The sequence below is a fragment of the Taeniopygia guttata genome, chromosome 3 (assembly GCF_048771995.1).
Source record: "Taeniopygia guttata chromosome 3, bTaeGut7.mat, whole genome shotgun sequence".
Lineage (NCBI taxonomy): Eukaryota > Metazoa > Chordata > Aves > Passeriformes > Estrildidae > Taeniopygia > Taeniopygia guttata.
The window spans coordinates 30,078,068-30,103,242 of NC_133027.1; the positions used below are offsets into that span (position 1 = coordinate 30,078,068).

General features: G+C 36.5%; 1 protein-coding gene and 1 long non-coding RNA gene across 26 annotated transcripts in view; one reads left to right on the forward strand and one right to left on the reverse strand.

The window, feature by feature from the left end:
• The window catches only part of ADGRB3 (adhesion G protein-coupled receptor B3), a 442,973-nt gene that overhangs the window by 330,893 nt on the left and 86,905 nt on the right, over nt 1–25,175 (forward strand). For all 25 annotated transcript variants that reach the window (XM_041714791.2, XM_030269508.4, XM_030269522.4 and 22 more), the window contains 3 exons: nt 16,690–16,816; nt 18,457–18,560; nt 21,253–21,355. In XM_041714791.2, coding sequence (XP_041570725.1) covers nt 16,690–16,816; nt 18,457–18,560; nt 21,253–21,355 — 334 coding nt within the window. The remainder of the gene's footprint in view (nt 1–16,689; nt 16,817–18,456; nt 18,561–21,252; nt 21,356–25,175) is intronic.
• LOC140683669 (uncharacterized) lies at nt 7,899–15,426 on the reverse strand. The gene is made up of 3 exons (XR_012054927.1): nt 15,311–15,426; nt 10,009–10,131; nt 7,899–8,033 (listed from the first exon to the last, which is right to left on the reverse strand). It is a non-coding gene; the product is annotated as an uncharacterized lncRNA (long non-coding RNA).

The window sequence follows — 25,175 nt, forward strand, 5'->3', positions numbered from 1 at the left end:
TTTGCAATCAAATTGGAATTCATTGCTAATTCTGCAAATTGTTGCAAAAAGCTATTAAATTAACATAAATCTATTTACAATATTTGCTGCACTCTGGGTTTAATAATTAACAATTATTTATATTATTAATAGAAATTATAGTATTACTATAAAGACAATTTATTTGAATTTACATTTTTAAAGGTCATCAGGATTAAAATTCAAGAATTATCTGCTCTGATTATCAAGTACAACAGCATAGTATTTTGTCATCTAGAATATGTGACCACTGATCCTTACTTTTGAATTTTAATTCATTGATATTTTGTGATTTTAAGATGGAAATAGCTGTGATTTTAGATGAAACTTGAGCATATTAATACCTTTGGCTATATGAGCAAATCTTCTGAAATCACTGGTATATGAAGTCATAGACATATTTAAATATTATGCTGATCTGTGGTCTCAGAGAAGTAATGGATTATGGTATTTTTGAATTTGATTTCATACACTAAAAATCGGAATTTTACTCACAGAAAGTTATTCCAGAATAAAAACTGATGAAGTGAAAAACAGCCTAGAGTTTGAAGACAGTAAGTTCAGTAGAAGTGGAATTAATTCTATTTAAAATCTATTCATTTTGGGTTTTTTTATATTCAACTAAGTTAAAAACTGGAAATTTGTGAAACACAGAAAAATGGAGCTGTCAAATATTTGACATCTTAAAGTGATTGAATTTATATATTTCTGAAGCAGAATTTTTTTAAAAATTATCAAGAAGTACTAGTACTAGTATTCTTATAATTGTTTTACAGAAATCTGCAGGAAATTACAGTTTGCATTGTAATACATTTTAGTATTAATTAACAGAGCATAAAAAATGAAGGATGGTTTAATTCAACTAATGCTCCAATCATTTTAATTAGTTTAACGTTAGATGGCCTGAGAGATAAAAAGATATTAGATATTAAAACACAAGACAAGTTCCAGCTGAGGTCATTGTTTCTGTATTTCTGACCTTGAGTGAGTGTTTCATTCCTCCATTTTTCCAAAAGTGCTCGCATATTTGTTTCTAGCATATAACCTTTAGAACGAGTTACTCTTTAAAGCATTTACTAGCGCTATTTTCATACACACCCACCTGTAAAACTTGATATCTTACTCATTGAAAGCATAGGGCAAGGAAGAGCAATAAAAATGTTCTGAGGTAAGTTACAAGTGGTTTTCTATTCCTATAAAATAACTCCTCCATACATTTTCTTTAAAATGTCATGACTTCAAAGTTTGATAGCTGACAGGACTGCAGGGTTAGAAGCAAGGTCTCTGAGTCCAATTGCAAAGCTGAGGATTTTTCCCTTTATAAGTTATTGCCTCTAGCCCTGCAGGACTAGTAGGTATTGGACTTAAAAGCAGTGACATTTTTAAATACAGAGTAGAAGCTACTGGCTTGGGATTAAAACTTGACCATTCTAAGGGTCAGGAGGTATAATTTTATAGAGAAAAAGGCAATTCTGTGAAGAAAAGTAACAAATATTTTTATAAGTGCTTAAAAGTTAAGCTCGTGCACAGAATAAAAGTGTGAAACCATTGATAGTAAAAGTAGACCTTATGAAATATATTTAAATCAGACAAGATACAATAACAAATATCCCTACTGCAGCATCTATTATGGATTTCTTATATATATATATGTATATATACACAAATACATATCTCAATAGAATACTGCAATACATTTCAGGATGTGAATGTAGTTGTAAAATCCCAAGTCTACACAATAAATTTAAGGACATAAGATATTCTCTCTCATATGAGATAAAACATTAATTCAAAGCAATAAAGATTAAATTCTGTTCAATGTCCACTTTTGTGGTGCCAAGAAATTAAATGTAAATTTAGAATGTTGTAGCACCTCAACTTTATCTTCAGACACAGCTAAGATACTGCTGTCTCAGCACTATGTTTTGGGTTTAATATGCCTATAGAATCATAGAATAAGTAAGGTTGGAAAAGACCTCTAAAATCATCATATTCAATTATCAAGCCATCACTGCCAAGTCCACCACTATACCATGTCCCTAAATGCCATGTCTACAAGTCATTTAAGTAACTCCAGGAAGGGTGAGTCCATCACTTCATTGGGCATCCTATTAGGCTTAACTAGCCTAATCTTTACTAATGTCAAATCTGAACCTCCCCTGGTGCAACTTCACACCATTTCTTCTTGTCCTGCCTTGTTACTGGGGAAAAGAAACTGACTCCCACTTCACAACACCCTCCTTTCAGGGAACTATAGAGACCATCTCCTTTTTCCAGGCTAAACAACCACAGCTTCCTCAGCCACTCCTCACAGCACTTGTGCTCCAGACTCTTCACCAGCTCTGTTGCCCTCCTCTGGACTCACTCCATCACCTCAATGTTCTTCTGGTAGTGAGAGGCCCAGAACTGCACACAGGACTTGATGCCAGGCCTCACCACTGCCAAGTACAGAGGGACAATCACTGCCCTGGTCCTGCTGGCCACACTATTGCTCATACAGGCCAGGATGCCACTGGCCTTCTTGGCCATCCAGGCACTCTGCTGGCTCATGTTCACCTGCTGTCAAGCAGCAGCCCCAGGTTCCTTTCTGCTGAGCAGCTTTCCAGAACCTCTACCCCAGGCTTGTAGCACTGATTTGTTGTAAGTGAAGTGCAGGATTTGGAACTTTGCCTTGTTGAACCACATGCTGTCATTCTCAGCCCAGTCTGTCAAGATCTCTCTGTACAGCCTTCCCACCCTCCAGCAGATCAACACTCCCACCCAAATTGGTGTCATCTGTGAAATAATTGAGTTCAATTCCCTCATTCAGAACATTGATAAAGATTTTAAACAGGCCCAGCCCCACTACGGAGAACTGAGAAACTTCACTAGTGACCATCTCCAAACGGGATTTGACTCCATTGACCACCGCTCTCTGGGCCCAGCCATCCAGCATTTATGTAGCAAACAGTCCATCCATCCAAGCCATAAGTAGCTCATTTCTTCAAGACAATCCTGTTGGAGATGTTGTCAATCAATGGGAAAACTGCATCTGTAGCCTTTCTCTTATCCACTAGGCAGGTCACCTGGTTGCAGTCGATCAGGTTGGTTAAGCAGCACCTTTCCTAACTCCATGTTGGCTGGGCCTCATCCCCTGGTTGCCCTGTATCTGCTGTGGATGGCCCTCAGGATGATCTGCTCCATGACCTTCCCCAGCATCAAGGCCATGTTAACAGGCCTGTAGTTTTCTATATCCTCCTTCTGGTTCACCTTGCAGCTGGAAGTCACATTTGCCAACTTCCCGTCAGCTGACACTGCCCCGGTTAACCAGGAGTGATGGTAAATAATTGTAAGTATATTTATGAACATTTTGTCACCAGCTCCCTCAGTACCCTTTAGTGGATTCCATCTGTTGCTGATGTGTTTTTAAGTTGTCTTTTACAACAGTAGCCAGCTTAAGTTCTACTTTGGCTTTGGCCCTTCTAATTTTCTCCTTATATAACATCATGGCATCCTTGTAGTCTTCCTGTGTTGCCCACCCCTTCTTTCAAAGGTGATAGACTCCCTTTTTTGCCCTGAGTTCCAGCCAAAGCTCTCTGTTCAAACAGAGCAGTCTTCTGCTCCAGTTTGTCTTTTGGCATACAGTAATGGCCTGCTGCTTCACCTCTAAGATTTCCTTCTTGAGGAAGGAAATTTGTCTGGTTTGGTCTTCCTGGACTCCTTTTCCCTTCAGGACTGATGCTGATGCTTCCAAGCTAGGTAACCATTGCTGTTGTTTAGTTCCACTTGCAAAGCCTCACACTGTTAGGCCAGGGTACCTGAAAAATCACAGAGGAAATGTGCCTGCTGTTCCAGACATTGAGTAGCTATGTTCAGCCAGGGCAAAAGTGGACAGGGAATCCTCCATATTGTGCATCCTGTCTGCCGGTCAGGCCTGTCACAGGGAAAGTAGGTGAAATTCCAGTGGTGTCTCTCTCTCTTTCATGCTCTGTCAGTAATCAAAGGAGTTCCTCTACCTGGGTGCACCTCCCCAGGGGTGTGCTCACCCCTCCCTTCTGCAGAGTACACCCTGCAGCTGACTCCTGAGTGTCAGCATGTTCCTTGGAGCATCGTGGGCAGCTGCATCAGTCATGCTGGGTGCAGAGCTTTGACAGGCTGTCGCTTTCTGCCAGGTGGATGCCACTGCTTCCTGGTTGAGCTTGCAGGGTTTCTGTGCCCTTCCTGCATACCCTGCACTGACTGCCATGCTATGCCCTGCCCTGACTGGTAGTGCTCCCTGAGGGATTGTCTTTTGGGGGTGACTTGCTCACTGTTGCTTCTGGCCCTGCCAAGGTCTTGTCAACCACTGCCTCACAAGCTGCGGGCTCCTGGCAGCTCTTTTAGCTCCCCTGATGTTCCCCTGGTTTGGGAAACCCCATTGTGCACTGTGCTGGAGAGCACCAGTGCCATTTCTGCCAGCAGTGGATCTGCTCACCTCAATAACTTACGTGCAATGTGAAACAAGCAGCAAACTGAAATGTGATTCATTTGAAAGCAAATTCTTTAAACCAGGAATAATAATTTAAGTGTAAGCTGGGCTGAATAGGTAAAAAATTACTCTGGCCCCAGGATCCTGCCTGCTACAGAGCCTGTTAACAAATGTCTAGATGCGTACTTAATAGCAAGATATTTATTTAGTAGCTATTCCCCTGGTGTGTATCCTAAATTCTGACAGGTTTGGGATGTACAGTCAGATTTTTTTATCTTTGTGTGCTGTAGCCTAAAAAAATTTTTTGTCTGTGAGTTTATCTAATTGTTCTTTCAGTTCACATAATCTTCTGTCATTTATAACATCCTGTGGTGACAATTTCCATCATTTAACTATGCCCTGTGAGGGAAAAAAAAGTGCCTCCTATTGTTTGTTTTAAATATACAACCTAATAACTTCATTTAATGTCTTTAGATCATATATTGCAAGGAATAACAATAATTTCTGTTCACTTCTACCATGGCACTCTTACAAACATTATAAGAGCTCCCTCAACCACCTCCTACCCAGACTAGAGGGACTTACCTTAGAGAAGCTGCCTCGTGTTCTCCAGAGATCCCTCTAGTTCCACTAGATCTGTTAGAGTTAGGAAGACATCAGAACTGTGTACTGCATTCAAAATGTGGGCATACCGCAGACTTTTTTAGAGTGGCGTAGTCATATTTTCTGTTTTGCTATTTCCAAACCCCTGCTGAAAACTAATATAACTGAAGAACACATCATGCACTTGACATGCTCCAGCATCTTTGAATTAAAATATACGCGTGAGTTTTCTCCAATGCATAGTCAATAGAAAAATGTTTGCTTATATGTAATTTTAGATATCATTTAGCTGTCTGAGAGATCAAAATATAGTGCCAGGTTCTGATGTGAGTTATACTGAGGATATTCCATTGAAGTTGACAGGTCCAATCAATATACAGCATGCACAGAGATGAGGTGGATTCATGACATTTCCTGAATACTACATGCATAGACAATAATTGCAACTGCTCTCATTATGTAATTTCTAGGAGATATATTCTAGCTAATACATTTCATGTGCTATGTAGTCTGTGTATAATTCAGATCAAGTAGTGCAATCCAAATTAATTGTATTCTCTTTTATTGCACTTTAAAAACATCAGTAGTGTGAGAACATAACTGAATGTAAATTACTTCAAAATGTTAGAAAGCTCTCTAGCAGTTTCTCTTTACAATATTATGTCTGACTGAAGGGAGAGGCATTTCAGATTTGGAGTTTTCAGCTAACACATGCCACATCTGTGTGACACACTACAGACAGACAGACATTATGAGATATGCCTTACATGCCAATGAGAGCAAAAAGCTGAAACATTAACAGAATAATTTTACTGTATATATTTTAGATACATGTATTTTCAACATCATAAGTAATACAGTGCTATAAACATCAAAAGTGCTGCAAGCATCTCTACCTCTGTGTGAAAACAGAAGGAAATAAGTATTTGGTTGTATTTATTTTGAATCTAGAAGAAATTTACCTTCATATTTTGGTTTTGGCCTTCAGTCCTTGAGCTGATCTTTGCCTTATGTTGAGATTTAGTATGACACTGTCTGTCTTTTTTTCAAGGCTTTCAGATGAAAGCTACATAATTATTAGGAGATAACCCCATTGTTACAACTCTTGTAACAACTCTTGCTACAACTGTAGAGTATTGGTGCTGCTTCACACCAGAAAAATAGACACAAACAAAAAATTTCTGAGATGAAAGTAGATAGGCTAGTAATCTTTACTTATTTGTTCAGGCACTTTCTTGGCACATACTTAAGGCACATACTCCACAACACCTCCTCTATTCCCTTTTTTTAGACTGTGAAAAAAAAAGCACTTGTCCAATCTCTTAAACAATTTATTCAGTTTTTAATGCCAGCAGTCACATTTGTCTAAACATTCTAGCTGGCATGTGACTAGCTGAAATGGATTACCAGAGGAGTAAGAGGACTTAAATTCCGTATTATTCAGTGCAGTAATTTTTTCTGGGACTTCCAGATATGTTGTTATTACAAATACAAATTATCTGTTGCATTGTGAATGCATCAAACATATTGTACATGTGCAGATTAAATTTGAAGCATGTACACAGAATCCACTTGTGGGCCTTGAGGACTACAGTGGCCTCCTCTGCAGCATGTGCCCTTTTACTGTTGAGTGGCCACAATCCCTAGAGCTCACTGTTCAGATGTGGCACAGTGCAGACCATCACTCTTTCCAGAGTGTCTGTTTTCATGTTTTGTGCAGTGTGATGTACGTATCCTTCTTCCATGCACTCGTAGCCAAAACCTCAGTGAAACACTTTGGGTATTGTCTCCAGAGATTATCGTCATCAGCTGGCTTTTTTTTTAGGCAGTGCTACCATTATCTACACGTGTGAAGAGGTATGAAAAACATTTGTTAGCTGTAATTTACCTTTCTGAGCAGTTGGTTGGTACATACAAACACTCAGGTAGATTCGAATGAGGAGTACCTCACATGGAGTCCAAACAGGCTACATTCAAACTATTTTTAGTTTGAAAGCTGAGCAGACACATTAATAAGTCCCAAGGTAATATACCTGACCAAAAGACAAGAACATCAGTGCTAAGACTAACTTAGAGGCTAAAAAATTCACTAAGAAGTGTCTCTTGTACTTTCTTTTACTTTTAACAAGAGTACCTCCATTTCCTAAATCTGTGCTTGACTTTGTTTGACTCTAACCATAGCGATTTTCTCATGTCTTAAAATAAAACTGAAAATTGTGAAGACAAAAAAGACACATTACTTTATAGTGATATAGAAGTTAGTTCTGTGAATTACAGAGTTTTCAATATACATCTTACATCTACCAGCTTAGCAACATTTGGATTGTTTCATTTCAGTTTTTAACCAGATCATAAAATCTATAAAAAAGATTTTTGTTTAGCTGTATTGCATTACATTTTTTCATATATTTAAAAATATTATGTAATATTAAAAAATATTACATATTTTTTCATTTTGGGCATATACAAAGTCAGCGTATCTCAACTGCTCGCTCAGATTTGTTGAATTGCCCCATTTTAATTAAATTTCAGTTATTATTTGAGATAGGGAGATACCCACTACTCAATCTTTAATGGGCTTTGCCAGACCTCTTCTCCATTGTACAACTCTGGAGAATCTTAAATCCAGAGGATCTTTTGTGTTTTATGTTAAGATGTTTTGGCCATCAAGTCTTTCTTCTGACATGCTCAGAAGAACCTTAGCATCAACTCTCATCAAGATACTTAAGCAGGTCATCTCTCTGTCAGTCTTGACTGTGGCCTTTATTAACAGTGAATTGGCTGATGCATAAAACATGGACAATACATGTATGACTCCCTGTACTGTAGGCTTTTGTCTGGTAGTTCAATGACTAGAAAACTCACCCAAGATGGGACAGACCCAAGGTGGGAGTCTCATCATTGCAAGATTCAGGACCATTTACAGAGGAGAGAATCTCTGTGCTCCAGGAATGAAATCTCCATGCTATAAGAATGAAATCATTAGGCTGTAGGGCATTTTGGAATAAGGAGGCTAGTCTAATTCCCTTTATTCACCAGTAATCTTATTCTTTCCTATTATAACTAAATATTGACTATCTGAAATAAAATGATTACTCTGTTTTACATTCTATAATTAAGGTTTTCACAGAAGAGAAAATACCTAAGCGAAGATGTAAAGCATCAATCCTTACAACCCCTTGTCCCTGGCTTATTACTATGTGTTGGATCTCAGACAAGAGCCAATAGCAAGCTATATGCCTTTTTCCTACTGAGGTATTTGTATCAAATGTGTTTTTAATGTGCAGCCGGATAACTAGTAAAAGATTTGGTGCAGATTCAGCTAGGATGCATGCTGACTCACCAAAGAGAGGATAAGGAGATAAGGATTACTGTTATTGAAGCAGTTGTTAATTGGCTAGTCAGGTACAAAAGATAACATCTGATCTAAAAAAGAGACATCTCTAAGGAAGAAAAAGAATACTTAATTAAAAGGGGTGGTCAGATAATCTCCCAAATAAGAAAGAAATCAATGCATTTGAAGAAAAACAGATTAGATCTGTTTAGGCTTCTGGGAAGGACTTTTAAAAAAAAAAGGATTGGTTATAAAAAGCAAGTGTCTTACACAAGAGAAAGGACATAACCTGAGGCCTAACATATAGAGAAAATAGAACTCTTTGTAAACTGAATTATTAAGAAATCTTGCAGACTAACGGCTTGATAAAAGGGGAGACATCATGTCCATGTCAGTAGAGTAAATGTCAGTTTTATTTTATTTCTTTTTTTCCTTATAAACATTTGTGTCCTATTTTTTGATTGGTTGGTTGTTTTATCTCAATTTGGCTTAAGTTAAGTTTGTTTTTGAAGTGTAAGGAGACAGAAAAAGGTCTTTACTTCTTTAAAATTGTACACTAGGGCAATAATTTATCTCCAGTTGCCATAGCCCACGGCATGTTCTTCAAAGAACCCATGGATAACAGTTGTAGGATATGCAGTAGGATTGTGTAAGAGCAGCAGGTGGTATCACAAGATACAGGGGAGGAGATGCTGACAACTATGAGGGTTCTTAGTCATACAGCTAAGATATGAAGGAACAAATATGAAACCTGAGGATCTTCAGAGAACATGTAATACTGAAATTTGAATGCTTAATCTGCAGAGTAAGTAACATTGAATGTGGCAGGAACTGGAATGAAGATGCCAAACCCTGTCTCCTTCCACTATGGCTACAAAGTCCATGCTTTGCTTTATCTTCTGGTCCTATGCATAATTCTACTGCAACAAGAAGGTGTGAGCATACTCTTACTCCAGAATATGCTGTAGTTTGGGGTTAGGTCATCTGCTGCCAATCTTTATCCTTTCAACACCCCTCAAAACAGCATGAAATTGAACTCACATCTTCTCAGAACCATTGAGATGTGAGACAAAAGGGAGACTCCACTGTCCATCTTTGAGGTGAAACTTACTCAAGATTTTGAAAGGTAGTGTGTAAACATCTAGACTCAAAGAAGAGCTCAGCTCTCACGTGCATCACCACAGCAATGAGCATCATTTCAGTGTCTGACCGCTTAACATATTTTCTTCTCCCATTCTTATTATGTATCTTAATTTTTTTCCTACATTATGGTCAGTATCTCTGAAGCCCAATCCAAAGCATGCTTTGAAGAGGTTGGATGTGTAATGGTTTAAGTTTTGTCTGCCCATATAATGTAGGATAGCATAGGATGTTGTAACAGTAACACTGATAGAATCCCAATCTCTTCTCTTTCCCTCAATTGTTTCACACCTGTTCCTCCCTGCTGGTCATGTTGGCCTTGAAACTTGAACTAATGATACTAGGCTTTATTGCTTGTCTTTTGGAAGAAACATTAGAAATAGATACCAAATTTTGACATTCTTAATTTCCAGGATAAACCTCTGAGCCCCTTACCCTTCCCAGCCTCTGGCCATAGACAGCTTACCTTTTGCTAGGAGTCCGTGTGAATAATAGTACAGTACGAAAATTTTTTTAGGTTGCTCAACTGGAAATCAGCACATGGCAATTTTTCCTTAGTTCACCATAAAGCTACATACATATCTGCAGTCTAAACAAAAGAACAGGAAAGATTTTAATGATTTTGTGAGGAGTGTGTTACATTAAGAGTGCAGTAATTGGGCGGAAAATAAACCCTTCTACTTTCCAGCTAGTCCTCAGAGACCAAAGAAGATAGGTGCAGCTGGGCTTAATTTCTGGTTATAACCAATTCAGCACTCTAAGTCTGATTGCATTCAGATGTACCAGTACTGTGGGTATCATTCTCAATTGCAGATTTATCAATTGTGTGGTTTACCGGTTCAGCACTATAAATCTGGTCCAGGTCAATACAAACTTCCACGAACACAGATTCACAAATAATGTGATTTACTTGCAAAACACTAAGTCTGATAATGAAGTTTAATAGGAACTTTCATGTACACAGATTCACAAATAGTATGGTTTTTCAATTTGACACAATAAGTCTGTTTCAGTTTGATAAGAACTCTGTTTCACATAGTTTCTAAGAACTCAACAAGATTTCCTAGACAAGATAGGAAGGGACAAGATAACCTGGGGGGGAAGTAGGGCCTCTTGTCTGCACCCATCATTCTGGAGGTCCACGAAGAAAGAAGACATAGTTCTCAAAAATTCTAAATAGACACCAACATCCTTTGGCATTATGCACACAGTACTTCAATTGCACTTTTTCTGAGATCATCTATAGAGTCAGACAGAGATAAAGCTACAGAAAGTGATTGGTTTCCTTCCAAGTTTTTGATACACCAATACTCATCTTTTTAGGAGATTTTCTCTATAATTTTGAGAAGAGAGGGGGGGAATGGTCTTGTTCAAATGCAATCCACTAGGCTTGTCAGGACACAGAAACAGAGCTGAAGAACTGTTGTTTATCCAGTGTGGTTCAAAACCATGAATGAATATCATAACTCAAATAATGATTAATCTGTGTAGCAGCAGTAGTACAGAGGACAACGAATCAAGAACTATGCAATAGAATACATACTTTTAGTATTTGTTTCATCTTGTTTTGTCATATAATTTATTTAGAATTTCTTTTCATTTTACACATTGATACACTTGCAGTATGCAATTAGAAGGGCAGCTATTTATTACAGCACAGTTCAAATATACTCTGTGCTAGATCATACCCTAAACTGTATGGACAGGAAAATATAGGAATTCATAAAATATTACTACAAGCATTAATACTCACTTCCATAATTCTCCCTTTGATGAATCATTTATTTATTGCAGCCAAACAGATAACCAAGCCAATTTTTAATCCTTCCCATGGAACTTTCTTTAATTTGTACATTATTAGAAAGTTAATCTAACAATGTATGCTTATAACTACAGTGTCTGTTACAAATCCTACTTTTTATGGTTTAATATCTCTAGTTTAAATCATATTAAAATAAAACTTGGTTTTCAGCCCAGATGCATGTTTGTTTTACAAAACAATTATTTATATAGGATTTACTTTTAATATAAAGAGCAGCAAGAAAATTAAATTTTCAAAGATTTCTGTTTTCTTTGACAAAAAAGATATTCACAAGTATGTCTTTGAGAAAATTAAACAATTCAATGTCTGAATTGGAAAAGTGGCTTTAGTCTTTGGGAAAATGAACTCCCTATAGTATTCTGGTTGCTGGATATTCATCACCCAGTTTGTTCTTCTGATACCACACAAATGCAGACATCATTTTTGGGACTTTTGCAGTATTTTAGACATGCAGTCTTAAGGCAGTTAGCTTTTTCAGTTTTATTTCTTTTTCATTTCCACAATTTCGTGGGTTTTTTTGGTTTTTTTTTAATTCTATGAGTGGAAAGAAAGCCCTAAGTCATAGTGACCTAATTTTAATAGTATTAACAATTTCAGGGTAAACAATACTTTTTTAAACTGCAGTTTTATTTGTGACATTATTAAGGCGAGGGTGTTCATATCCACATATTCTTGGTCTTATAAACCAGATGTTGCCACATACTGCTGATAGGAATAAGACTGATCACAGGAGAAATTGTGCATGCTAAGAGTTAGGTCATGTCTCAGATGTATGAACATGCTCAAGTGAAAGGCAACTCCTGCAGCTGAGCCTTCTCTATGGCTTCCCTGGGATTTTAGGTCCAGGTGTAAAAAAGCAAGCAGGTGTGGGAAGGACTTCATCTTCACTAATGCGCCAGCTAGAACATCTGAAAAGGCACAGTGGTATTTATAACCTGCTATTCATAAGGGTCACAAACTTTTTGCTTGCCTTTTGTTAGCTAAAAAATTCTGATGTTTGCATTTTCCATGTGCTTCCTATCATTGTATGTCACTGAGAATGGAGTTCCAATACCAAACTCTGTCCCAAAGGAAAAACAGCATCTAGTCAACAGAAAAAAAAGTATAGAGATGTACACAATAATTAAGAAGAATTAAAATCATCTCAGCAGAAAAAATATTAACCTTTCTTATCCTAATTTAACCAGTTATCAATCAGCAAAAATATTACTAGAGTAGGCTGCTATCATAGATGTATAGAAAGATGTTAATTCTTTGTTCGTGGTGATCAAAACACAAGCAGCTACTTGGATCACTAGTTGCTAGTCTGGGGAAAAGTGTTTGCTTAAGTGTCAGCTTCGTCTCACAGAATCTCCATAAAAATGTTAAAATTTTTCATTTGAAAAATATTTCTTCAAAACACATTAATAAAGTAGACAGCATATGGTATGAGGTGAAGTCCTTTATTAAGTGAGTGTGTCTGATAACAAAGTCAAAACTGATTTTTTATGCATCAGGAAGTTAAAGTAAACAAAGTAATGCAATTAGTAAATTATGTATATTATTAATTATATTAAAAAAATATGAAGTGGTTAATAACCATGTCACAAGACCAAGACAAATACTGCAAAATAAAGGAAACAGTTTCTAGAATATAAAATGATGCCTGATTGTCATTCTCAGACAGGCAGTTGTGTCGTAAGTAAAATTTTTGTTTTAAAAAGATGGTCCTGTCTTAAAACAGCATTTCCATATCTGAGACAGTAATACAGGTTTTCTTCAGTACTGAGCATAGTTATGCAATACTGCGTAATACATTTTGTGAGTAAGACTCACTTTATTTTCCTTCCATATAATTCACTATTAAAATAATTTTCTGTATATAATTTGGCCATCATTTTTGTTGCATAGAACAAGGAAGTTCACCTTAAACTCTGAAAGGGTACAGAAAAGACACTCCCATATTCCACTAGCTGCAAGACTCCTTGGTGAAGGGCACACTAACAGATAAGTGTTGGAGCTGAGGGTGTTCTTGGTCCACATGCCATATTAGCCACAGATCTGTAGGCTCAATTTACATCCTATTTAGACTTTTTCCCCCATATTTCCCTGATTTCTCTGCTTTTTCCCTGCCTCAACTGCAGGATGACACAAGATCTGCAATGTTGAATCTATGCTTCTTGGGAATTCCTTTGCTTCTGTCATGGGACTTCTGCCAGGTTGATTAAATCATCTGTATCTCAGCAGAAGAGTACAAAACTTGCCAATAATGGGCATGAACCTACATCTATATTTGCGAGATATTTTCAATTTGATAATTTCCCTTGCTATAAATAGAACGTGTTAATAGTACCTGTCACTCCTTTATAGCTTTATGCATAACAAGAAAGATCCACAGGAATAATAGGTGCCCTTTTGCATATTCATATGATAAGCCTAAATATTAGACACATAGTCAAAGAAGATCACACTGAAAAGGAATGAAGCTTCTAGGTATGAGATAGATTCTGGTTAGACCAGAAGAGGGACAGATCATAGAGGGAGTACTTAATAAAAAGCATTGTATTGAGATATAATAAATGCAATATATCCATTTTTATTCCATATTCCCATTCTTTATTTACTTACACCTAAAACCAAATTGTTACTTTATGTCAGCAAGTCAAAATTATCAGCATCTCTGAGGGAATTCGTGATCATGCATTTGCTGTTCTGCTGGCATAAGCCTCATGCCACAAATTGCAGTTATACTTTTCTTCTGGTCCTTCTCATTACTCAATCTCTTTCATGGACTTAGTGTAACATTCTTTGCAGTTTCTGTTAGCCTTAATTTCAACAAACTACAAATATACTTATTAATGAGGCTTTTTTTTCCCTTTCCCTGCACTGATTAGAAGAGAGGGAGGGAACTTATTTAATGAATTTTGAATTTTGCAACATATAAAAACATTATGCTGCTAAGCAAGAAATTGAAGATTATCACAGAAAAAAAATGAACAATAAAATGTAAAAAGTGTCCATATTAGACTGACTTGGCTTCTGCCATGATGTTGTATTTTGGAGTCCAAATAGACTGCTTTGTTCATTTCAGACAGCTTTTGGAAATTCTACAAAATTTTCAATAGTATTGAAACATTTCTGCAAAATATGTATTGAATTGTGGTTCAGTTACTCCATAATTTGAAATTTCTATTTGTGCAAGTGACTTGAAGAACTGAATGAACCAGTGTAAATCTGCTGGCCTGCCCATGATTTATAATACTTTAAATATAATTATAATTTTAACAGAGGCTTTTTTTTTAACTAAACTGGTGTCTGTGATTTTATAATTAGAACTTCTTTAACTCTTGTGCATTGGACACCATCTGCAAGGATTTAGTGCTAACTGGATGTACTGTGCATCCAATACTTTTTAGCATAGGGTGAATTCAATTTATTAAATTTTATTCTCAGAATGAATAATACCACCCTTTTGTTTTCAAATATGTCAATTTCTCTTAAGCTATCAATCCTTAGTATTTAATCAGCAAAGATAAACACATTTCATTTGGCCTTAACTGTGTGCCACAATAAGAGAAGAGACAAGAAAGCAAATAAAATAAATTGTTTAAGTTATCCAGATGATAATGCTTTTGAGTTTAAAATATGTAACTCTATTTTTCAAAGTGGATGTTGATTTAGGCTGTGGCTCTCTGAAAAACACAATTTGCAAGGGAAAGCTAATAAACTGCTTTAGTGGCTTAAAGAATTGGTGATTTTCTCTCAATTGTTTCCCTCAGTCACTGTTTGTTTTGTTTATTACAGGATTCTGTTTCGAAGACAATAATGTGTAAGGGTTACATCTGGTGTGTTCAAAAACTAGTGGCACAAAATGCTGAGATGGCCTGGGGTGAACTGCACTCTGAGAGCAAGCTTTGGGATAACAAATTGCCTTTGCATGAGGGTCCTGGCATATAGAATGACTTACAGAGGTGTGTTGTCAAGGCAGAAGAGGTGAAACAAGGGTGGTCACAGGGACTGGAAATTTTTATTCCTCTTCCTGCTTTCTTCGACCTTCATTTTTCTTTTTTTTTTAAGTCATTTAGTGACCTGAGGTGAAATGGACAGGAATTGACAGCACACATGCTGCTGCTGGCAGCCGAGTCACTGCAGTTGCTCCTTGGACGTGAAAGGAGGGAAAAAAAAGATGAAAGAAGCCCAGTTGTTCTCTAAATATTACACATGTAAAGATAATATGTTTGCTTCAGTTGAAACCGACCCCTTTTTCTGTAGAAAATATTTCCCCCTCCCCACTGCAGTTCAGGAAACAGGAGAGATGTTTTTTTGTCTCTCCCTCTCCTTCTCCTCGCTTGCACAAAGAAAACGTGGGTTGATACCATTTTTATTGTTCTGCTGGGGTGGGTTTCAGACCTCGCATTAGCATATTGAATGTCTAATTGAATTCGGGGGCTGTGTTAATCATCATGTTTTGTTTAGGGGTGGTTAGTGAAAGGTGCCACCAAACGATTGCTTTGGCTTGGGGTTAGCTTGGTGCTGCCACCCCAAGAAAAAGACTCGAGAAGGGGGAGGGAGCCAGGGAAAGGCGAGTTGGCTGAGTGATGTCTGGAGGGCGAACTCGTGTGTCTCTTTGGTGATGTGTGCTGCTGTACTGAAATCCACCCCTCTGCTCGAGCTAAGGCAAGAGTTGGAGGCATCTGATGCTGCCGTTTCCAGGGTGAAATTTCTAAGGCTGCTAGCTAAAAACAACAACCAAAAAAAAATCCCCAATCTTCAGCAAAAATAGCAGTCAGAACAGAAGATCCGGCATCTCCCGGTCCAACTGGCATAACCCAGGCAGACGTTTGAGAACCACATGCTTTTAACCTAGCCACACGCACGAAAGGGAGGGGGGGCGGGGAGTGGAGAAAGAAACGGACCAAAAAAGACACTGAAACTACAGAGCATCACATTTCTCACAAAAGGCCAGAAACACTGCCGGTAGGAAAAGGGAAAAAAAAAAAAAAAAAAAGAAAAAAAAAAGAAAAAAAAAAAGAGAGAGAGAGAGAGAGAAACAAAGCCTCCCCCTCTTCCCCCGATGAGTTTTTCGCAGTGCTCTGGTGAGCTCGGAGGTGGCTGGCAGCGCAGGGGGCGGCTGCTGCCGCGGCTGGCGGGGCTCCGCGCAGCAGCGCCCGGCGCTCAGCACCGCCGCCCGGACAGCTCCGCGCCCGCCCTGCCCCACAACAAGTCCCGCCGCTGTCCGGGAACTCCGGCGCGCTCCTCGGCCCCGCGGCATTGTCTCCTCACGGAACCGGCCGACAGCGTAATTACCCCCTTTCCCCCACCCCCTCCTCTCTCTCTCCTTTGCAGGAACGACTCTTTGGGAACCTGGTCCACCCAGGGATGTAAAACTGTGCTTACCGATGCATCCCATACGAAATGCTTATGTGATCGTCTCTCTACCTTCGCCATTTTGGCTCAGCAACCTAGAGAAATAGTAAGTAACAAAGAGGGGGGAAAAAATCCAGTTTTAATGCAAAAGGGAATGCGGGGGGGGACTGCGGGGGGAGGGGGGAGCTAGTCCAGCTTTCTTCTCAGGTATATTGCAGACGTTGCATTGAGGAATTGTTTAATATTGCAGGTAGTCAAATGTTAGTCTCCTGGTGTCTTCAGTGTCTCAGATAAATGAATTCCAGATTCTGTGATACAACTAAATCCTAGTGAAATTTGCATGCTCTCCAACTCTATAATTTTTTAGAGAAAGCCTTGTAATTGTGGTGCAAATGTGTAGAAAACTTTAGTATTGAACAATTAAGGGAACGTACAGGTCTCTATTATTGCTCTTGGTAGGAAAGCCCTAGATACTGTAGTTAAACAGATTGCAGATCTGCACTGGACATTTTCAGCACAGATTTTCTATGTAGTCTGTTGATATGATGTAAAAGAAATAATCAAGTTTTCATGAGAAAGAGGGGACATTAAGTGTATGAGCAGACACTCCCAATATTATTGAGTATAAAAATAGCTGAAAAGCAAATATTTGTGAAGTTATCTTGCTAAGGCATGATTTCATTTTCCTGGTTTTGGAAACATATGAACAGACTCTTTTTAATAGCAAAGTAAATCCATTTGGGAAAAAAAAAAAAAAAAAAAGTGATTGAAATAAAATGCTACTTTCTTCCTGAGATCTGGCCTAAAAGTATATCTGTCTTATACCCTATTTGGGTGACAAAAGATATCTTGATAAATGTAATTTAAAATATATCCCTGAAGCTTAAAAAACATTTAGGTAAACTAGGCATGATATCCTTTAAAACTTTTAGATCTAAATTTTTTCCATATTTATTAGAAAAGCCCATGTCTATTTCAGAACATGAGCACTTATATTTACAGAGGAAAAAACTGACCTGATAATGTGAGGATAATAGTTTCCCTTTCATCAGGGAAAGCTAGTTTGTTTTCAAGGTCATTAATTTATTTTCATTTTTATTAACACACAGAGTAAAAGTGAAATAATTCTGAATTTGTAGCTTTCTTTATAAAGGCTTATGATACTGTTGCCATAGATATCCTGCCATTCCTTCTAGGCAAGGCCCAAGGAAATTAAGCAAGTGCGAATAGTGGATTGAAGTCAAAGTTATTAAAAGTCAGAAAGTTTGGTCATTCTGCAACAAGCATGTGTCCAATTATGGGACAAATTACTGTATGATCTTAAATATATTAGAGTGAAACCAAGTTGTATGTTTAATGCACAATTATAAATATTGCTACTTCTGAAGAGAAGTGTATCTTTTAATTGGTGTTAACTGGAGAGTAATTTAAACTTGTGCTAACATTATAGTCTCCTGTTACACTGTAATATTATTAGTTATTTTTCAAAGTATCATACAGGTATTACAAGGCATTTTAAAGCTCAGAGGACTCTGAGAATGTATTAAGCAGATCTCACAGTTATGTAGGGGTCAGTTTTGGAATTAAGTTGATTTTGTCTTCATAGCTAATATTACTGAAGCTGTCTAAAAAAGCAGTTTATCTGCTTTTAATTTTGCCCTTTTTGCTTTTTTTTTTTTCATTTGACTTGTTGATTTAAGTGCTGGAGAATGTTTTTTCTTCATGGTTGCCTGTTGTAACTTACAGATCATGGAATCATCTGGTACACCCTCAGTGACCTTAATAGTAGGCAGTGGTCTTTCCTGCTTGGCCTTGATCACTCTAGCAGTTGTCTATGCAGCATTATGGAGGTATGTAATGTGTTTAGAAAGCTAAATGTAAATGCATTATATTTATTTGAATTGCAGTTTAAAGAGAGCATTAGAGCCCACATTAATTGTTTGGAAAGTGAGGGAAAAAAATAAGAGGAAAACGTAGTGCATGCTTGGATGTATTTGTTGATGTGATTGATTAGTTTTTCTGTTTTGGCCTGCTGATGATGGTGTAGCCCACTCTTCTCTTTCTCCACTTCAGTGGGAAGGGTATTCCTCTTTCGGTGGGGTATTCATGGTGCTAAATGCGGAATTCTTGTATATGGTATATTTCATGTGAGGATTCTGACCTATACCTTTAGCTGCTTTTCTCCAATTTACATTTTTAAACATTTTATAAATAAAATAATATTGAAGTGGCACATTTAGGGAGGTTCAGTCAACTGATTTTGAGTTTGTTCACATCAGTTATAAGTTTGAATAAAGACCATAAAATGAAATAGTCTTAAATAGTGTGATGGTACATCCCAGTGATAGATTCCATTCTGAGTATACAATATTAAAATACTATATTGACTTAAAAGTGTAATAAATACTTATGGTGTAAATTAATCTGAGAAGTAATGAGAAATAGCATAATGTCTTAGTGCAGAAGAAACAGAAAAATAAGATGAAAAGTCACGCAAAGTAATAAATGGCTTTAAAAAGTGAACATGGATTCTCATTTCACTTCTTGCAATAATTAAAGTAAAATAGGTTCTTATGAAAGTAATAAGAAACAAGAGGATGAAACAATAAATTCTTGAGTAACATAAAATCAACCTATAGAATTTTGCCTTTAGAAACAGCTTGGTAATTTTACACTCCTTTCTCACCCCATCACTCTTATGACTCTCAGGATTAGAAATATATATATAATTATTAAGAATATCCAGTTACATAAGTTATGATAAAAGACTATAAAAATTATCAGTTCTTGTCTGTCAAAACTAAGAATGAGAGCATTTCAGGATATAATTCCCATCTGAAGAATTAGAGTGTTATTTTTGCACTCCCTAATATATTTAGCACTTGGATAGAAATACTGTCATGCTCAGTGTAACTGGTCTACTCCATTATTTAAATTAGATACAAGGAAGAAATTCTTTACTGAGAGGGTAGTGAGGCACTGGAACAGGTTGTCCATAGAAGTTGTGGGTGCCCTGTCCCTGGAAGTGTTGAAAGCCAATTTGGATGGGATTTTGAGCAACCTGGTTCAGTGGACTGTGTCCCTGCCCACGGCAGGGGCTTGTAAGTAGATGATTTTAGGTTCTCTTCCAACCCAAGCAATTCTGTGATTCTTTGATTCTGTGAACTTGTAAGTGGAGATAAAATGTTATGTGTTGTGGCTTAAGTCAATGCCGTGAGCTTCTGTTGCACTCTATTTACTCAACCACTAAGGTCCTTTGTGATCCATGGGCACTCAGTGTTGGGAATTGGCCCCAGTGAATCAACAGTCAACAAGTTAGAAAGTAGCAGTGTGGTCTCTGTGTGAACAAAGGCACTAGACTTGTATTTGCTTGCAAATGCATAGAACTAGCCTTAAGAATGTTGCTATATTTTAAGGAAGAATGTGGATTGTAGTATTATGGTTGTTAAGCCTTAACTAAAAAGATGTAATGCTGTATCTCTTGGTATGCGAGCAAAAAGGGCTATAATTAATTTCATGTCCAAAGATCAGCATTTCTTGTGGGTTCAACAGCCTTCTTCCTCAGAGTCAGCTATGGGTGTACATCTCAGGAGGAGACAGCAATATTAACTGAACTCCAGTGAGAAGCATATAGTATTGGTCGTAGAATATATAAAGATCAGGTCTTCAGAGGAACTGACCACCCTTAACTTTCATTTATTTTAGTAGTCAGCATTTACTGTTAACAGCTCTAAAATCATGTCAGAAAGGTACTTCAGTTGTAAACATAATCATTCTTTTTGAGCTGTAGCATATAGAAAGGCTGTATACAGAAAAATGAGAACACTTGCATTTTGAAATCAAATATGTGATAAGACTTTTTGACTTTTTCATCTTAAACATATTTGTAAAATGAATACAATAATTTTGCAAGGGTGACTGTGATGTTCGCTGATATAATTTAATCTTTCTGTACATTTGGATATTTTTTGGCATTCAGTCTTATGAGGATATTACAGTACTATTGCAACATCAAGATTAATGTTATCCTGATCCCAATAACATGTTTCAAAATTCACTGCCATAGTATCATCCACCAACCTGCATCTTATTTATGCATCATGGATCAAATCTTCTGTTTATATAAATCATCATATTTTTGCTGAAGTTAGGAATTATGAGTGGTCTATGCCAGATCTGTATATTCCCAGGGACAAGTAGAGAGCATAAGAAGTTCCTGACATGAATGAATGTAAGCCCATTATTATCAATATGGTATTAGAACCCTGTTGCCAGCTGTTTTCAAAAGAATCATTGGCAGATTATTTTTTAAATCTATCAAGATACTAAGAGGAAATTGTGGAATATCTATCAAAATATCAAAATATAGTTTTCATGTTTATATTGTTATTACTCTCTAATATTCTTTCTGAGCACATGAAAGGGAACACCTCTCTTTCAGAGTATCTCCAATGTTTAATGCAAGAACTAAATCAAGGTTTTGTGTGACATACTAGTTGTTTTTCTTTTAGAAAATTTGTACCTTTTTTTTTTTTTAAACAGGTACATCAGATCTGAGAGGTCCATAATTCTAATAAATTTCTGCCTGTCAATTATCTCATCAAATATCCTTATCCTGGTTGGACAAACTCAGACACATAACAAGGTATGAGATGGATTGTATTAAATTTTCCCATAAAGATTAATATAATTGTTTTATTTGGTTTTAGCTTGAAATAATTACATTCATTTAGTCCTACACTCATAGGACTTGGTGGTTTTGGTAAAATATTAAGAGACAAGGGAAAATATGTAACATCTTGCACAGTCTTTATTTCCCTTCCAAAACTCCATTTTGGTATTGTTCCCTCTAGATAAGCTGTGTTCTCTGTGGTAGACTTGGGTGTTTTATAACTAAATTCAAAGCAAAAAAGTTCAAAGGCTCAACATCAAAAGCACAAATTCTGGTTCATTATAATAGTTGTAATAGGATTGCGCTACAGTGTTTTTGTCTTTTTATTAACACACTGATACTCGAAAGGCAAGTAGAAATTGCTTAGAAGTTGGAGTACGATTCTTGAAAATGTGCAGAAACAGACATCATAACAAGCCATAGAACAGTTAGATCTCTGACTGATGTAGCTATAAGAAAGTAATAACCCTGGATACCCTACTTAGTGATGTATTGCTGATTTAATAATCTGTTCTCTGAACATCACTGTCATTTGTGCCTCTCCTATAGAGCAGCAGGCTTGCCAGTGTTTTGAGGAATCACCCAGTGCCTGGTGATGCTAGGCAGCTTTCACAAGTGTCAATAAGTGGTTGCTTAAAATCAACCATAACTACAGGATTGCTTGGAATAGAAAATAGTGTGTAATTGGTTAACTGGGCATATGTGATAGAATGCCTTGAAGTTTGGAGCAAGCAAGTGCTTGTAAAGTAGTTCTTTTTCCTACCATTTTAAACTGCTTAATGCACTGTTCATCTTAATTTTTCTAATATCAAATGAAATAATGTTCATCATCTGCTGTAGGAACTGATGTTTCTACAGCACACCTGTAATTAATCATTTCTTCTTTACAAATAAGCGCTTAGCAGTTTAGCTGCCAGAATTCTCATAAATTCAATGCAAGTCACATAGCTGTGCTTTGTAAAACATATCCAAACCAAGCATAGTCATTTTCAGCACCAATGGTAACAAAATTGTTGAAGTAAAGATATTAATATGCTTTTAAAATTTTGACAGTGTGTAGAAGTCCAAATAAACAAAATATAGATTTCCAGAAGAAACCCATGTAACTCTCACAAATTTTATTCAGGGGGGAAAAAAGCAATGTGCTAACAACCTGAGTATATCAGAGGACAGAATTAATCCTCCCTGGAATTCCATACTTAGTCATAATACTATTTTATTATGCTTTTCAAGAATAGATATGGTTCAGTAGCTGCAAGTTCCTGTGTACATTGCCACTGTAGAATCAGAGTATGAGGGCATCAGAGCAACTGTGTTGGGTAACATATTTCCTAGGTATGCTGGCAGCCTCTTTCTGATACTTGACCCAGGGAGCTATGAACTAAAACACACCCTTAATCCAGTTCCTTTCTATTAATCTTAATCTCTTTGAGCTCCCTCACTTCTGCTTCCTGAACTTCTCAAAATACAGAGATATTACACTGAGATATTTCTGAGACCAACAGATCCAAAACTGCAGATATCAATGGAAATAATTAACAGAAAAAACACATCATGAGGCTTATATTTTTAATATGCAGTCTGAAAAATTACTGTAAAATAACATTTCTTGCTAAACTTGTCTTCTTTTTTGAGTCCACATCTTGTTTTGATACATCTACCAACCAGGAACTTCTAGCCAGGGAGCACCTCTAACAGATCAAAGGCAAAATACATCTGTTATATCTAGCAAGACATTCCTTATTACAAACCAAATTTATTTTTAGCACAATGTTGACTGATACATGAATATGTTGTAGCTCCAAGAGGCTGGCCTGTGAATGCAGCATCGACAAAAAATGGCCAGCTAACACCACTGTTTAGTGAAGATTTATTCAAATAAAAGCAATCATATCTGGGCATGACTTCACTGTGTTTGTAAGTAGGGATGTGGATAGGCATCAGATGAATTTGAATTCAAGTTCTGATTTTTTTCATTTTCAAGATCATATATGATCCCAAGAAGTGTTTGATTTTTAGTCTATACATCTAAATTATGTTTTCATTTTGCTGAGCTGAAAACTTAAATCCATACATGAAAACTTTAAAAAGAGAATCAGGTCCAGACCTATGATTTAAGATTTAAAACATCTTAGATTTGTTTCTGAGATTTTATTATTTACTGGAAGTGAAACCACATGAGTTTTTAGTGCTTGAAATTTTTGGGAGAAATCTTGGGAATATTTTATTAAGACAATATAATAGCCAAGTCAGCAAAAATTGTTTGATGAATAAATACTGAATTAGTATTTTATGGCAAGAAGAGGAGCTCGTTTTTCTTAACGTATTGGAGAAGATTTGAGAAACATAATATGCCAAGTTTGAGTTTGTTTGCTGTGTTCCATTCTCATTCTTCTGTTTACACTATTCTTATATTATTGGGGCAGCTAGTTAACATCCACATGATGATGTTAATATTCACAGTGCTGAAGCATATCCCTTTTTTCTGTGCTTTAGTGTTGCTTTGAATTTAAATTGATTGTAGTTCTATATTTGTGTCTATTTCCTTTTTGAGTAGGTCCTTGTTAATGTCATCAAAGCTGAATTCAAGTTTAAATCTGAACAGTATGTAGATTAAGCATACCAAAGATGTATTATAGCAAACAGCATATTGTTGATTTGTTTGCAGTTTGTGGTTTCCTTTATCTGTATTAAACACTTCACAAAATACTTTTATTAACTTCAAAACTATTCAATCTCCAAGAAATTTCTGTGGCTTGTTTTAATTACACCCATTGACATCTATGACATAGAAAAAAACCACTGAGTGTCTTAGTCTAGATAAGCACAGGTTTTTGTTATTTTCTTTCTGGTTTAAAAAAAATCATAGATATTCTAGAATGTTATGTTTAGCTCTGCTTTTTGAAAGCTGAGTATATCATTGATGTTTTTGCAAAAGCTTCTTTTGATGAAAACTAAGTGAGTTTGAACATTGCTTTCTCTTTGGTTCAACTAAGTTCTGTTCTTTCTTTCAGTAAAAAAAGATCACCTCCCATGGTCACAAATGGTCACAAAATATTTACTGAGGACATGTAGAAAGGATTTATATTCTTTCAAACTTCAAAATATTTTCAATTTCCTATATTACCTGTATTTTTTTGTCCAGTTAAAGTAACCTGAAGATGCCAACAGTAGAGCAGAGGTCTGGGTCATGGGTCATTTCCGCTTGTTTTAGAGTAGTTCATGAGGGAAGTCATGGAGGGGAGTAGGGTTTCTCTTGTAAGGTTTGGATTGGGATAGCAAAAAGCCTTTTGTCAACAGAAAAGCTTTCCCCTTTTGTTCCTTCTTAGCAAAACATGTTGTGCATTTTGTTGAAGGACACAGCTGAGAAATGTTCTGCTTTTTTCATTATGTTTACTTTACATTTGAAAATGCAGAACTTTAATCAAAGTTTTCTTAATGTTTCAGACTGTGTAAAAGATTTCTGTTCTGCCAGATCCTGTTTTGAAATACAGGTCACTGAAGGCTGAAATTACAAAAATATTATCAAATTAATTATGTTTCTTGTTCAAATATAGTTGGTGTTATACTGTGCATGAGAAGCATATTAATTTACTTTAATATTTCTTTTTGTCTCATTTTCTTTCTACTGTTAAATGTTAGTCACATAATCATATTTAAACTTGACTATATGCAATTTCTACACTTTAACAAGTGAATTTAGTTTTAACTCTGAAATTAAGTCTCCTGAGTTAAGGAAGGGTAAAACCTCTCATTTATAACCTAATTGCTCAAATATCTGTTATTTCACAAA